The sequence below is a fragment of the Argentina silus genome, assembly GCF_951799395.1.
Source record: "Argentina silus genome assembly, chromosome: 2".
NCBI lineage: Eukaryota > Metazoa > Chordata > Actinopteri > Argentiniformes > Argentinidae > Argentina > Argentina silus.
This window is the reverse complement of record NC_139656.1, coordinates 21817491-21833500: the sequence shown is the minus strand read 5'-3', so window position 1 is coordinate 21833500 and position 16010 is coordinate 21817491. Positions and strand designations below refer to the sequence as shown.

Sequence of the window (16010 nt, the reverse complement as noted above, 5' to 3'; positions counted from 1 at the left end):
TTCTTAATTTTATTGTGAGACTAATTGAAGGTCTCCACTCGCCACAATAAGAAAGTGAGTATGGTGATTGTTACTGGTATAATACAATTGGTTATGAGAGATGAGTAGTATAAATGCATATACTATTTATACTGATAGTATATGTGATTTACTCTCTGTCTGTGTGTGTGTGCGTGCGTGCATGCGCATTGCAGCAACGTCATTGTGAGTTCATAGTTTATTTGCCTCCCACCAGCATCAACGTTGCCCATCCCTGACCTAGATTGGTGTCAAATCATTCCCCATGCACACTGAGTAATTTACCAGGAAAACAGTGTATACATAGTAAAGCTGATGAATACCCTTGGATTTTTGGGGGAAATTTTCTGGAATTGAAAGCATTGAAACAGGTCCATTATTGACTACAAGAATAGCAGCACCTTTATGACATGGTACAAATGGCAAGGCACAGCAAAGTAGGCTACGGAACAATGGGGGAGAGCAGAGTCAACATCTTGAAAGCCCATTAGCAGCTGTAAGCAAGTAGGTGTATAGGTAGGTTAGGTTCAGCCTACCTATTGCAAGATGAGCCACAATCAATCATGGTGAAAATGATCTGTGTTCAGGACAGGCCTCTCGGGGCTCACCTGGAGAAGACGTCAGAGAGGATATTCCACACACACACAAACACACTGCTCTACAGAATTCAGTGATGCAACACACAGTGCTCTTTGCACTATACACTGTACAGTTCATGAAGTACAGGGGCATAAATTAACAGGCATAATAAATCTGTCTAGAGAACTATTCTACAACTTGTAGAGACTTGAGCATTTATGTTATGCTGCAGTCTTGAGAGGGTGTTATTTGACAAGCCCTTTTGGTCTTTTTTGCTCCTCCTGCACATACTGTTGTTTTTTAACTGTGTCCCAACTTGTCTTTCTATTTGTGCAAATAAATAAACTAAACTAAACTCTATGCTGCGCTATAGTACTGTGCTTCATATAGTATACACAGTTGTAGGCTGAGTAATAGTTCTCTCTCTCTCTCTCTCTCTTCCTCTCTCTCTCTCTCTATTTCCCTCTCGGTTTCACACACACACACACACACACACAAGTCAGGGAGAGAGAGAGAGAGGATTAAGTCATTGAGTAATCATCTTGATTGCAACAGCAGGGCATTTCATCATAGTCTTTTGCACAGAGTGCCTGATGTTTGGCATATTCCATACTCTCATTCCTCCCCTGAAGAACTTCTCGTGAACCCCGTCATCAGCGGTCTGGAGGGTGACGGCCCTGGGAAATGCCTCTGTGATCATCTTTACCAATACCAACAACTGTCAAGACCAGCCTCCCCCCTTCCATTATTTCCCATAATGCCCATGGTCTCAATTCACCATTACCATGATTCCACTTAGAGATAAATTATCAAGATATGAATTGTTTTTATGTCTTTGGAACAGGAATAATGGCATGGGCTACATTAACCTAAAGCAAACCTAGAGTCAAAGCCAGGTAGTTCAGAGGGCTACTACTGCACCTTACTGTTGTACCACTGTGGGTCTATGGTGATAATTTTGAGGCCTAGAAACTGAGCAGCCAACTCTAGCTCTGAGAGATTGTTCCAAACTGTTCCTTCTGAGGCAGGGGGTTCCAAGTTTGGGTTGGACTTGGAAAGAGGAAGCCAACTCATACAAAAATCTATTTAGGGTGCAAGGTCACAACGGCATATACAGTAAATAAAAGAAAACATACATAAAATGATAGTGGTTATTTGAATGCATACTTCGCAGTATCTGTCTTTCACTATTGAGACCTGGAGAGAGGAAGTGGACAAAGATCCATAGACGGAAACCACAGTGCTGATGAACATATTCTTACTTCCTCTCCTGAAGGAGTTGAGTACTAGTGTTGTGGTTTCAGCAGTGGGTCGGTGGGAGTGTGTACTGGAGTGTGTCAGTGAATGTGTTTAAGGTGGGGTGGGGGAGGGGAAGGCTCGGGGGAATGCTTGTGGGGAAGCTCTGTGTGAGTCACACAGTAGCCCTTTCCCATCACACACATGATACTCCAAAAGGGCTTCCCTCAGTTTCATGACCCCCTTCCCCTGCACTGATGATTTAGCTTCTCCTCCTTACCATAGAGATACACACACAGGTTCCCTTTCAGTTTCAGTACTTTTCCCCTACCATCCTCAGATCACCAATCAATCCATTTCCGTCCATTTCAATAATTTTCTGCAATAGAGAAACCCTAAAGTGACTGGATACTGTATAGATTACTCTCCAATGTCTCCTATCATCTAATCAGTGGTCTTTATCACTTCTGAAAAATGTATTTGAGCACATTTAATTTCAAATGTCTTAAATACATAATTATTTAGTGAATAATTGATATATTTCTGTTGAAGGCCCAACTGCTAAAGAATAGTTCAGTGTATGTGGAATCCACCAGGGGGAGTGTTAGTACCATCCCTTTATAACTCCATACTGAACCATAGACACATTGTGAACTTAATCTGTCAGATCTATTCTGTCTATGTACTTGGTTGGGTTGATTTATTTATTTTTTTATCCAGATTTTAATGCAGGAACATTTGGAAGTCAAACTTTACATTTTAGCAAAAATATTGTTGTTACATTTAATTGAAGATTTGAAAAATGTATACTAAGATAAAGCTTATAAAGGGTTTATAAAGCATAAGTTGTTTATCGACTTATTTGTTTATAGATTATCAGATTTAGTTTTAGATAGTGTCTTGGGCAATGGAACCCCTACAAATACAACTCCTCCCCCTATTTTTTGCTGTATGAAATTGTTTGGCTATGGTCAGCTGGACAACAGTTGGACAACAAGGACCGCTGGACAACAGTGCACATGTTGCAATAGCTGACCTTATATAACCAGGCCTTTTGTGTTTGGCTTGGACTACCCCTAAATTCTTGAAAGGAGGGCTGAATCTCTCACAGCCACAGAGGTAAACACTGCTGTCACATAAGTTCATGAATAGACATTTGCAACTAAGCAAAAAGCCAAGGCATAAATTAAATATATTACACCATATTCCACACTACTGTGCAGATTTTGTTTTTAATAGGGCAGTCAAACCAAGTCCAATCAAGAGCAAATCATTAGCATGCATATACTTTGGTATCTGTTGAAAACATTCATTGCTAAATATTGGCACATGGCTTGCTAACTAATTAGGTTGACTAGGGAACCAGACCCAAAGAATTATAGCACAAGACAATGCCAGGACAGGAACAGACAAAAACAGAGCAACATATATTAGCATTACAAACAGCATTGCTCCTCATTGACTCCATGTGGATTACCCCTCACTAAAGACAAATAGGTCTCTGTTTATGCAGATGTACTATGTTTTTTCAGGTGTATGCCTTGGAGGAGGATATCAGAGGGTCATTTACCCCTTGTGGTTTTTATCTTTTTGTTTGTCTTGGGCAAGACACCAGGCTCTTAAACCCTATAAAAGCAGCACTGTGATAAGCTTCACAAACAGCTGAATGCACTTGGTGTTGTGCTCGTCTTCTCAGAGTTGTAATTTTTTGAGTCTTCATCTCTCCATTTACAGGAAAATGCACGCAGTCACCACCCTCTTCCTCTGGTTGTGTGTGGGTGCCACTGCCATGGCAGGGACTCCACAGCCTTGTCGTAAGGATGGTTTGTTTGATAGTTAGCATACTAACCTTGCATAATAGAACCATGCCAAAACAGACAGTTGTAGGGAACTACTGTATGTTTAAAATTGTAATTTTAGTATTTGCATTACTAATTTGTGTATTGTTAAAGTTTATAATGCAATAAGTACTGTATCATCTCTGAGTTGGTTTGTATGGTTTAGGGTATGAGGATGGTACTCTGTAGTACTCTCTAACTGGTGTATTTATGTTTTAGAGTCACCTAACATGACAGGATTTCTATCTGTGGTGAGTAGCCCTCTTTCCCCTGAATAGCTATTATCAATTAACAGTGCTGTGCAAGATACCAGGGCACCCTGTGTGTGACAAGTGTTCAAAATCGAGTATGACAGATGAAGATGGAATAAGGGGGAAATGTTGGAGTAGTTTGTTTTAAAACAACTATATTCTCTCTTTCTCTCTCTTTCTCTCTCTCTCTCTCTCTCTCTCTCTCTCACTCTCTCTGTCTGTCTGTCTGTCTCTCTCTCTCTGTCTGTCTGTCTGTCTGTCTGTCTCTGTCTGTCTCTCTCTCTCTCTGTCTGTCTCTGTCTCTGTCTCTGTCTCTGTCTCTCTCTCTGTCTGTCTGTCTGTCTGTCTGTCTGTCTCTCTCTCTCTCTCTCATACAGGTACAAGTGGGCATGAAATCTGAGGTGAAGGCAGTAGGGAATTACAGTTATGACTCTCTGGCAAAGAAGCTACGTTTCAGGAGCATTGAAAAAACACATGAATACATGCACATGAACACGTCTTTGGATTTGGACTTTCTGATGCTTTTCGAAGAGGTAACAACACATTACCACTGTCAGAAACAGGTTGAATGGTTAGATGTCTGAAAAATGTGATGTTGTCAGAAATTATGATCTTGGATCTGTGTACACAGGCCACTTCTCCATGCAGAATAAATGCTTTATACCTCCAGATACATGCATAAACATATTGTTATTGCAGTTGGCTGACTGAAGACCAACATGCCCCATTAGTGACATCATCATAACTCCTTCCTCTCCTTCCTCTCTCTCTCCACCATCTCCTGCAGGGGGTCTTCTTTGAAATTGACAACAAAAACCAGACGTGTGAGAAGAAACATCTACATTCACTCACTCATGCTTTTGAGGTCCCCTCTGGTGCAATGCACCTGACTGAGTTGGTTTTGGGGAGTGCATCCCTTCCAGGCGAAGGCCTTAAAATGAATGTCTGGTATGGTGAAGTACAAGAGACAAAGAGTGAGTATAATATGTGTTGGGAGACAGACCTTGGTTACATCAAAGAAGTAATCAAGTAATGGGAAACAATGCTTTAGACATTTAGACAAAGTAATAAGGACCTTTCTCAGGTTCTGATGAGGCAACATATTGCAAGAAATTAAAGCCATATTTGTATTACAAATCATCATTGTTGAAGCTTTCTTGAAGTGCACATGATACTGTACCTACTGCAGCAATCTAATAGTACCCTGTCTGTCTGTCTGTCTGTCTGCCTGTCTGCCTGTCTGTCTGTCTGTTTCTATCTATCTACCTCCAGGTCGATATTCTGTGTCCTCCACTTTTAGTGGATGTTTGCCTGTCAGCACTTTGTACCACTCTGGCTCTGGCGCTGCCATTTTCAGGTGTGTGGTTTCGTTTGAGACATTTAATTTGTTTAAAGAGGCAATCTGGGATTCAAACAACAACAAAGTGGTCCCTCTGCCACTTTTTGGGGTAAAAAGCTGAGGGATGGGGCTGGAGAAATGTAACCACTCTTAAATTCATAGACGGAGCTATGGATGCAAAGACTGACATTCCATGAAAACAGAAACATGAGTGTGTTGAAGAGATTACAATTGCATTTTTTTTTTTACAAATAATGGAGTAAAACAAGCTTATACAGTATGTTGGGGTTCTGATGGGGTAAGACAGTTGAACTAATTTGAACTATTAATTTATAAGTTATATTCTTCGAGAATCAATGGCTATATATAATGAATTTAAAAGACCCAAAATGTATGTACAATCCCAGATTGCCTCTTTGGAAAAGTGCAGTGCAGTGATTAAGGACCGTTTCTATGGACATCTGTCAAGTCAATGCATTGGTCTATCAATAGACTGATTCAAGGACTGACTGAGATTGTATTGTGAATCAGAAAAAATGTGCTTACAGTGTATGTTCTTGTAAAACGTCATATAATTTCTCTTTTACTCACAGCAATGTCAACATTGTCCCTGAGGTCACGACCCCCGAGGACTTTACTCCCCCATCTTTCTGTGAGGGTGTGGATGTGGAGGAGACACCAGAGGGGACGGTGAATAGCTTCTACAGTCTATTTGACTAGAGGAGGACACAGGCAGAGGACCTCCTGCTGTAACCAAGAGTATGGCCAGCCAAAGCACCTAGATGTTTCTCTCTCTCATGACTGTTTCACATGATCTCCTCTATTAGACTAGATCTGAATCATTCCAGAGATGCCATTAGGATGGAAAAGGTTTCACCCAAATACATTTTAAGAACTAAAATGAAGATGAGAGCAAAGTTCATGTAATCTCTGTGTTTAATCAGGATAGAGGGGATATTATGTTTGTGCTATACAGAATTAGTCCTAATAAACTAACAACGGTTGGCTGTCACTTCACATGGTAATGCTTAGGCCTACAATGTCTGTAAGGATCAGCAAAATATAATAAAAATTCAACACCTTCTACAGTCTCTAAAAGTCTTTATTCAGCCCAACAGTTCATTAAGGTTAGACATTTTACTCTGTTTCTCTTCCTTTCTTACTGGGAAAATGTAGGCTATCCCTGCCCTTGCACACATGGTCTCTCATGGTCTGCAGTAAATGGGGTTTGAATTAACTTCTGAGCAGTTAGCAGAGAAAGGGAAAATTGCCATGATATCATGATGCCATGATACCAGATAGACAGGGAAATAGAGCCCTGTCTGGGGTGGCCCGTGGCCGTGCGTTATTCTGATGGGAGGCCAGCTGCTGTCCGTGGTGCTGCAGCTGCCGGGGCCATATAGAATGTCTGTGACTCAACCTCCTCCACAACATGCCCAAACTTGTGCTATGTCCGCAACACACGGGACGTATCAAGTATACGATGTGAAGGTGCTGGCGAGACACAACCACATGATCTTATTATCAAGGCTTACGGCCTCCCAGTGACTGACTGTGACGCTAATTCCAAGTCTGGTGTGAGTGACGGGACAGCCCTAGGCGAGGCAGGGTACTGATGAAGCTGCGCGCATTGGGGCAGGTCACGTGTCCGCGTTGTTGGCTCCCTTGCCTGTAATCTACTACAATACATCGACGTCCCAGGCGATATAGGCAACACTTTCAGCATATGAATATAGTAATGATAGTAGGCTAACATTACAGTTTGTTCACCTTCTTAATATCAGTTAATGTGGTTAAACAGCTTGGAGACCATTTTGCTTTTTTTGTTTGATTTGGCTTCGACTGACTGTTTTATAGGCTGAACCATGGCGATCGCACACGTAGCTACAGAGTACGTTTTTTCCGACTTTTTATTGAAGGATCCAACAGAGTCGAAGTACAAAGGTCTGCGCCTGGAACTCGCAGTAGACAAGATAGTCACTCTCATTGCGGTTGGTCTTCCTTTGTTACTTATATCCCTCGCCTTCGCCCAAGAGGTGTCAGTGGGTGAGTTGAATTTACGATATCAGAACATAAGCAAGAATGTTGCCACAGGTTAAGATCGAATCAAATCTTCTGGGGCAATTAATATAGAACTCTCAATTAAATCGAACACCGATAGTATCCATCCCGATGTTCAGTCTCTTTCAGACAAACGCCTCCTCTTGTTACTTGACTCATTACAGTCGAGCATGCTTAATCGGATGCCAAACATTGAATTTAGTGCAAAAGTAACTCATCAATGTTGCATTCTTGTCATCAGAAAAACATGTCGATCTCTTATTTGATCCTTTGCTCTGGATGCAGCCTACCGCCGTTTATCAAAGGAATAGTAGCCAAGGCCTATCATGAGTATTGTTTCGCCACTAAATGGCCTATCGCTCTTATAGCTGAATCCTCCTTATTCCTTTCAACCAGTTGAGTTGTTACTCATGCTGTCTTCTCGCGGTTGTTTTTATTACCCTTCGCAGTTTTGTTTGTTCTTGAACAGGCTCACAGCGCCGCCCGTGCGTTCTCTTAAGCGACAGTACTTAACTTTGAAAATGACAACCCCCACGTTCGTAGAGGGCCACCTTTTCCACGCCCTATTTCTCTGCATTATTATCTTTTATTCTCCCTATGTTATGTGCTGTACCTTGAATATAAGTTGCAACAAATGCCAACTGTTATTGCAGAGGAATAGTCTAATTTGACCCAGGGAATAATAGTGCTGTTTAATATATGTACTATATTGAAATAGACTTAGATATAATAATAATAATAATAATAATAATAACAACAACAAGAACAAGAACAATGACAATGACAATAATAATTATACATTACTGAATAACAAGACTAATAACATTCCAGTTTGTGTGTAAAGAGTTAGTTACACATCAAGTATATGATTGTTTAGGCAGCAATGGAAATCCATGTCGTACGGTGTACCAGTCATCCCCTGCATAACTGGAGGGCAACAATCAATAGTACGAAATGGACTCGAGGGGACAATTACTGACAGACACTTAATGTCACTGGAAATACCCACCGGCAATTATGTAATGAGATTAGAAAGAGAGCATGATTACAGTCCAGATTGGACTGTATCATACAGGATATCTATCTGGTACCATACAGTATAGCCTGTGTCTTTTGTGGGCTGTTGGAACCCCATCCAGAGAACTATTGTCTTCCCACTCAGAGTAACCCTTTCTCACTTGTTGTGTCTAAACGCAGGTACCCAGATCAGCTGTTTCGCCCCTACCAATTTCTCCTGGCGGCAGGCAGCATACGTTGACTCCTTCTGCTGGGCGGCAGTGCAGCAGCAGCAACCCAGTGTGGATGAAGCTCAGAGCGCCCCCCTATGGCTGCACAAGGTACACGCCCTTGAGTTATCTGAGCCGCGATCAACAGTGTGGATCAATAATGATGTGTAGTGTATCGCAGTAGTGAAGGTGGTGGAGCTTCTCTCAGTCTGTGTGAGATCGATGAGTGAGTGTTGCCTTACCGTTATGGCTGCATTGTGATGATACTCACTGGTAATCAGAACTTTTATGATTGAGTCTGTGCATTGCAAGTGGCCCTCTGAGCTCTCAGCAGTTGAGTATGAATCAGGCCAGCTTGTCAGGACTCTTCATCTACATAAAAAGCTTGTTACCACTGCATTTGCAATTATGTAGTCTTTTCTCAGGCAAATGGCAGAGGTAGTCTGAGATGAGTGGTATCACCATGTTAAATATCACTTTCGTACTCCATCTCTTAGTGGCCTTGATTTTACATCGTTATGCCATTAAATCCCCATTGATTTGAGACCTTACAGTACCTCTACAGGAAATGAGCAGAATTCAGATCTAAAATGGGGTGACATTTTCTAAGCCAGTGTGTTTCCCAAGTGATGGGTGTGTGCCCACAGGTGGTTCATGGCTGATTACCTTTGAGTCTAAAAGCTTTAGATGGGTTACAGGTCAAACATTTTAAGGAACACTGACTTGAATTTTTAAGGTTTTCAATATTCTCTTCAGTCTGTTCATGTCATCTTGCTGGTCCTCTTTTTTGATAATAATAATTAAATGTAGTGATGGATTTTCAATTCAAACTCCTTTCTTTCCATCTCCTCTTTCTCCTCTTCCCTGATGTCCTCAGTTCTTCCCCTACATCCTACTCTCGGTGGCCATCCTCATGTACATCCCTGCTCTGTTCTGGCGCTTCACGGCAGCCCCTCATCTCTCCTCCGACCTCAACTTCATCATGGAGGAGCTGGACCGCTCTTACAACCGTGCCATCAGACTGGCCAAGAGCCTGACATCCTCTATAGATGCCAAAGATGCCACAGAGGATCCCCTGAGGTAAGTTCTACTCTGTGACCTTGTTCCATTTTGCCGCCTAGCCAGCTTCCGCAGTTCCTAACTATTCAGTGTTCACGATCTGAAAGGCCTAGATAGATAGATGAAAGCAATTCAATGACTATTCAGTACTGTCAAATCTGTGAACACTGAGGTGATAGGGAGTGGATTTGTTCTTCCTCCTAAACTCCAAGACCCCAGAGTGTTAATTGCTGGCATAGACTTGCCAAACACTGAATACGGAATATATATATATATATATATATATAAAATATTTGATTTGATTTCCTCTGCAGTATGTGGTCTGAGAAGGTGTTGAGCATATCTAGTTTGAGAGACAGAGACAGAAGTTTCCCCCTGGCAGTAGAGGTGGACATAGGGTTTTTCCTATCCATTACTCTCACCAATAAATGACTTTATTGCTGAAAACTCGTTACAACACAGCATGACCATTGAGCAAAAGCTGTGGCTTACACAATGATTTCACATTCCAGACATTCACCAGCTGGATAGAACGCTGTTAGTGCACAAGGCAGCTCATATCTCGGTGTAAAGCTGGGTGAGATCCTTAGCTGAGATCATTTGCTGGTTCTAGAGGAACACAGAGGAGAGGCCTAATTAGAGAGGGAAATAGACACCAGATAGACACCAAAAAACTACTGAAATATGAAATTGAAATTATGCTGATCAGGATCACTTCTAATTGTTGATGGATGAGGGTGGAAGGTGCTTGTCTATTCTTCTTCAAAAATATAGCTTAAAAGGAGGCTATAAGCCAAGAACTGATCCCATAGCATGAAACTGGATGAAGTTAAGCATATGGTTATAGGCAAATTCACTTACACTTCAAGTTTGTACATATTGCCTAATCAATTCTGGTCCCCTTTTATACCATTGGTTCTATTCACCTCCACTACAATCCAATTGTGTGTGTCATGGCAGTGCCCTGGACCTGACTGAGGGCTGCTTTAAGTACCCCCTGGTGGAGCAGTATCTGAAGACCAAGAGGTTCTCTCGTTGGCTGGTTGTGAAATACCTGGCCTGTCGGGGCTTTACTCTACTCACTCTCCTCCTAGCCTGCTTCTACCTGGGCTACTACATCCGCCTGGCCTCCCTCACTGATGAGTTTGCCTGTGACGTGCGTACGGGCGTGCTGAGGAACCACAGTTCCATGCCGGCAGCTGTGCAGTGTAAACTAGTGGCTGTGGGCATCTTCTGGCTGCTCAGCTATATCAACCTGGCCGTGTACATGCTGCTGACCCCCCTGGTGGTGTATGCTGCCCTGGGACCAGCACGCCAGAGCTCCCGCTTCCTCCGGCCCTACGAGATGCTGCCAGCCTTTGGCACTATGGACCTGGCCACGCCCTTCTACAATGACCTCAGTGTCTACCTGCTCTTCCTGGAGGAGAATCTGTGTGAGCTCAAGTCCTTCAAGTGTCTGCAGGTAGGTCACATGATTGGCAGTTAGGTAAGGTACGCTGTGTGTGTTTGTCCACTTCCAAAAAGGTGTTTTTTGATATCGTTTGATATTATCTAGTAGAGGCATTATGGGTAGTGTGGTTTATCCTGTGGTCAGAGTATGTCTAATGAGCTTTGTCCTGATGCAGGTACTGGAGCTGCTGCGAGAAGGTGGTGAGGCCTTTGACACCATGTGTCTTCTGCGGACGTTGGGCCAGGTGAAGACTGATGTGGTGGACGGTAAAAAGCCCGCTGCACACAAGGACAGCAAAAACACAAAGCCAGTGGAGGACAGCTCCTCTGAGCTGAGAGGTGAGTCAGTGGGAGGACACAGAGGACTATATGCCCACGCGTAGTCAATTAGTAAGTCAGTTAGTTAGTTAGTTAGTTAGTTAGTTATAACTTTATTTTTTGTTTAACTTCTTGTGTGGATTGGTAGGCGACACACATTTACATTTTACATTTTAGACATTTAGCAGACGCTTTTATCCAAAGCGACTTACAACAAATATATTTCTCTACATAAGTGAATCATCTATACATCAGTCATCATAAGAAAAACAAATCTAAGCTAGGATCAGGGGCCATTGGCAGTCACAATGCTAGAAGGAAGAATTACTTTTGTTTTATTTTTTTATTTACAGACGAGAAACTGTACAGGGGGGTAGTGGGGATGAAGAGGTCTTTAGGAAGGACAGTCAATATGTAGCCTGAAGAGATGGGTCTTCAGTCTACGGCAGAAGATAGTTAGTGACTGCAGTCCTGACAGCAGTGGGAAGCTCGTTCCACCAGTGGGGCGCCAGGATAGTGAAAAGCCGTGACCGAATAGTGCGACTGCTGCATCCACATAGAGGCTGCAGTGCCAGGCGGCCAGTCGAGGTGGAAGAGCGGAGTGATTGGGCAGGGGTTTGGGGGCTTACCATTGCTTGCAAGTAGGGAGGAGAGGTTCCCTTTGCCACCCAGTAGGCGAGCACCAGGGACTTGAATCTGATGCGAGCTGCTACTGGGAGCCAGTGACGGGTGCGAAGGAGGGGGGTGACATGGGAGAATTTGGGGAGATTGAACACCAGACGGGCAGCAGTATTCTGGATGAGCTGCAGAGGTCTGATGGCAGAGGCGGGGAGCCCGGCAAAGAGTGCGTTGCAGTAGTCAAGGCGGGAGATCACAAGTGTCTGGACCAAGAGTTGTGCTACTTTTCTCGTGAGGAATGGACGTATCCTTCTGATGTTGTAGAGGAAGAATCTACAGGAGCGTGCTGTCGCTGTGATGTTCGCTGCACAGGATAAGTCTTTGTCAAGGATCACCCCAAGATTCTTGGCTGTCTGGGAGGAGGTCACAGTAGTTCAATACTGTGATGGAGAAGTCTTGGAGTGAGCAGGCTTTCCCAGGTAGGAAGAGCAGCTCAGTCTGGTTAAGGTTGAGCTTGAGGTGGTGGGCTGACATCCAAGCAGAAATGTCTGCAACATGCAGAGACACGTGTTGCCACCTGTGAGTCAGAGGGGGGGAAAGAGAGAAAGAGTTGAGTGTCATCTACGTAGCAGTGGTAGGTGCAACTATGTGAGGAAATTACCGAGCCAAGAGATTTGGTTTAGATGGAGAACAGTAAGGGCCCTAGGAGAGAGCCCTGGGGGACCCCAGTGGTGAGGGCTTGTGGAGAGGACAGCGATCCTCTCCACATCACCTGGTAAGAGTGATCGGCCAGGTAGGATGCAAACCAGGAGAGTGCAGAGCCAGTTGGCTACGATTGAGTGTTGGAGTTCAGTAGATGTGGGATGGTAGATCTTTTGTGCGTCTCGTTCAGGTCACTCTGACGCAGGTCTGTGCATCCTGTACTAGTATGTGATCTGCAGTAAACCAAGAGTATGAATTCCAAATCTGCAATGGAGTGGTCTATTGATGGATAGGATGTGATGCAGCACCCGCAGACAACATCTCATTTAGGTGCTCAATAATGATGCGGCTGATTTTTTAGCAAATGTAACCTGCAATGAATGTTTTCTTTTTCTTTCAGATGTCTCTACCCTGTTGCAGGAGGACGGGCTTAAGAAGGACAAGGACAAGACTTGTGGTGGGAAAGACGTCCGGCAGAGAGTGGTCTGAAGTGTGTTAGTTGGAGTAGGAACGTGTGTTTCGCGTTCATGGTGAATTGTTGCTGCTGATCAATAAATAGTTTTGTTTTGTATTTTCTGCATGTGAAGTGTTGTGTTGATGTTAGAGTACCATGATGGTACATGTTATTATTCTCAGGATTGATAAAGCGCCTACTGATTTGTTGCCTGGAATGTAAGTCATATGTTTCTAGCACTTAGACCTGTTTACATGATTGGAGCCTACAATACAATGTCCAGCACGTCATTGATTGGAAAAGTTGTGAAAAGGTAGGTACCTTGTATTAAGTGTATTTAACCTCATGGTCTCATGTGTATTGAACTGTAAAGTGTGTGTGTGTGTGTGTGTGTGTGTGTGTGTGTGTGTGTGTGTGTGTGTGTGTGTGTGTGTGTGTGTGTGTGTGTAAATGTGCATGTACACATGCAATAGGGCAGTATTTATGCAAATGACTATACTGTTATACAGTTATGTTTATGAAGTTATTTAGCAATACTTCAAAGTGAGTGTAAATTGTAAATTAAAGTTGTTTGTTTTTTAACATGTATTTTTATTTGATTGGGCACCTGTATTATTTTGATTACAGATGAATGTCTATAGTTGTACTGATTTTCAAATGTTGTATCTCATACACAACTTATTCAATTTAATATTTGTAAACTAGCATCATCAGGCACTTTTGGTTGAAATGACATTCAAGTGTGTTGTACTGTTAAATGAAGAGATAAACATTCTTATTTCAATCATGTTCTTGTCTTTCATTTTGATTCTTAACATATTCTGCATTCTATGATAATCATGAAACGGCAATGTAACTTGTATTGTTGGTGAGCCACAGCATGATACACCAAGCTATTTTTTTTTAACAGATTTCTGTTAGAGAGGGATTTTTGTTTGACATGTAGTTGTTGACGAGTGATGGTGGATGATTTGGTTCCAGAGATGGACTGTGAATTCTAATGCTCAACAACATTTCCATTTGTAGTAAGGTTGTGAAGGCCACAGTGAGAAGAGGCATTTGCCAAACAAAAATTGTGGGGGGAATGTGCAATTATTTACCATGGAAGGTGAGATAGTTTATTGAAGGTACTCCTTTGCCTCTTCAGGCAGAATCATCTAGCAGTGAATGATGCCTGTCATCTATCAGATAGAAATCTTTTGAAGATTTACATTTTTCCAATTTCCCACCCCAGGTCAAGTTTTTTTTCTGAAAGGGAAATACAGTACCTTCCTTCATTCCCTCAGCTTTCTCTGTTGACAAGTTATAGTTATCCTTTGGCAAGTCTAATTGTGTGGAGGTGCCCTTGAGGAGAGTGTCTGTCTTTATGCCCCATCCCCAGAGCCTGACGTTTCATCTAAAAACAGCCTGGACTGGCAGGGTCAGTGAGTCAAGTGAGAATAAATCATAGATAAATCATTAATGATTGAACCTTGAATGATGTTGAAATGTTGAATGTGACTAGAAATGTAAATATTTAGCTGTACAAGGATTTGTTTACCATATTAATTTGTAAAGACTTCAACATAGATAGAAGAGATGCAAAACCATCATTATGGTGCATTGGAGCGCTTCGCACTCAAAACGTTCCCCCATTTTCAGATGCATCGGAAAAATGTGGCTTTTTGCTTTTAAGCAGCTCTTCCTAATGAGTATGGTATTTAAAATCTTCAATCAACAAACTGCAGTTATCAGGCAGTAGCCTAGTACTAATTGGACTGAAGACATTTCCAAAAGACATGCATGAGATATAATGGGTGTATTAACAATACATCAATATAAAAATATCTATGCATATCTATCAACAATCAGTCTAATGTATGAGAGTTTGCTCTCTCTTGTTTAGGTCATACTGAACAATTGTGATGACAAATCTGGTCCAGTGATTCAGTTGAAGTGAAATATTTTAATTTCTGTTTAAGTTAATATTAATGACAAAATCACAACTCACAACTATGATGCATGGCATCTTTCAGAGAAGAGCGGATTACCCATATTTTCTTCTCTATCCTGGCTATTTGAAGATATCATGGTTACATTTTTTATTTTATTTTTAAACTGTTCTGTTTGGCAGTTGCAACATTTATAAGCATAAGCTACATGATCCATTCACTGACTGACCACAATGCACAGGCAATCAAACTAATTTCCCCCTTGCTACATTCAGAATGTATAGTCCAGAACAGATACAGAATACTAGAATGTTCCATTGCCTCTGAACCGGGGGCTGCAGTCTCACCTGGCCATGGCACACACTGAGCAGACGCTTGAGCTCGGCCCTGAAGCTGAGCCAGCAGCAGATGAAGGGGTTGTAGCAGGTGCTGCTCATGGCCAGCCAGTGGAAGGTGAAGTAGAGGGCACTAGAGCTGCGCATGGCCTGGCTGGAGAGCAGCACCACGTAGCAGTTCAGAGGGAATCAGCACTCAGTGAACACCACCACCACCACCAGCATCAGCATCAGCATCAGCATCTTCAGAATCTGTGTCCTCTTTCTACGCTGGGCAACGTACTGCTCCATGGTCACGTTCCCAATATCACAGCGCCGCCACAGGCACTGGGCCACCATGGAGTAGGCCACAGTGATGATGAGGAGCGGGATGAGGAAGAGCAGCACAACGGTCAGCAAGTTACTGTACTTCCAGTAAAGTTTGGAGGGTTCTGGGAAGTCGGGAACGCACAAACTTGCAAAATGTATTTACTAAAGAACAGAGGGAGAGAAAAGGAGGTGAGTAGGCAGTAGAGAGGGGGTGCTACAGACTAGTGTATCCATTGCACTCATAAAGACATACGGATGACTGACCAACCGAGTGTAATATCCTCTAA

At 42.6% G+C, this 16010-nt stretch overlaps 2 protein-coding genes across 2 annotated transcripts; both read left to right on the top strand.

Annotated features, from left to right (window-relative positions):
• Positions 1-3527: 3527 nt before the first annotated feature.
• Positions 3528-6098, top strand: epd (ependymin). The gene is made up of 6 exons (XM_083689508.1): positions 3528-3647; positions 3891-3922; positions 4300-4455; positions 4710-4896; positions 5195-5279; positions 5855-6098. Exons 1-6 carry the CDS (start codon positions 3572-3574, stop codon positions 5979-5981), a joined length of 663 nt encoding a protein of 220 aa, XP_083545634.1. The 5' UTR covers positions 3528-3571; the 3' UTR covers positions 5982-6098.
• A 1028-nt stretch (positions 6099-7126) lies between these two features.
• On the top strand, positions 7127-13183 carry panx1b (pannexin 1b; the record flags this gene model as incomplete). Its single annotated transcript, XM_083665215.1, has 6 exons — positions 7127-7307; positions 8520-8659; positions 9426-9628; positions 10568-11069; positions 11233-11395; positions 13095-13183. 6 exons carry the CDS (start codon positions 7127-7129, stop codon positions 13181-13183), a joined length of 1278 nt encoding a protein of 425 aa, XP_083521341.1.
• Between the last annotated feature and the right edge of the window lie 2827 nt (positions 13184-16010).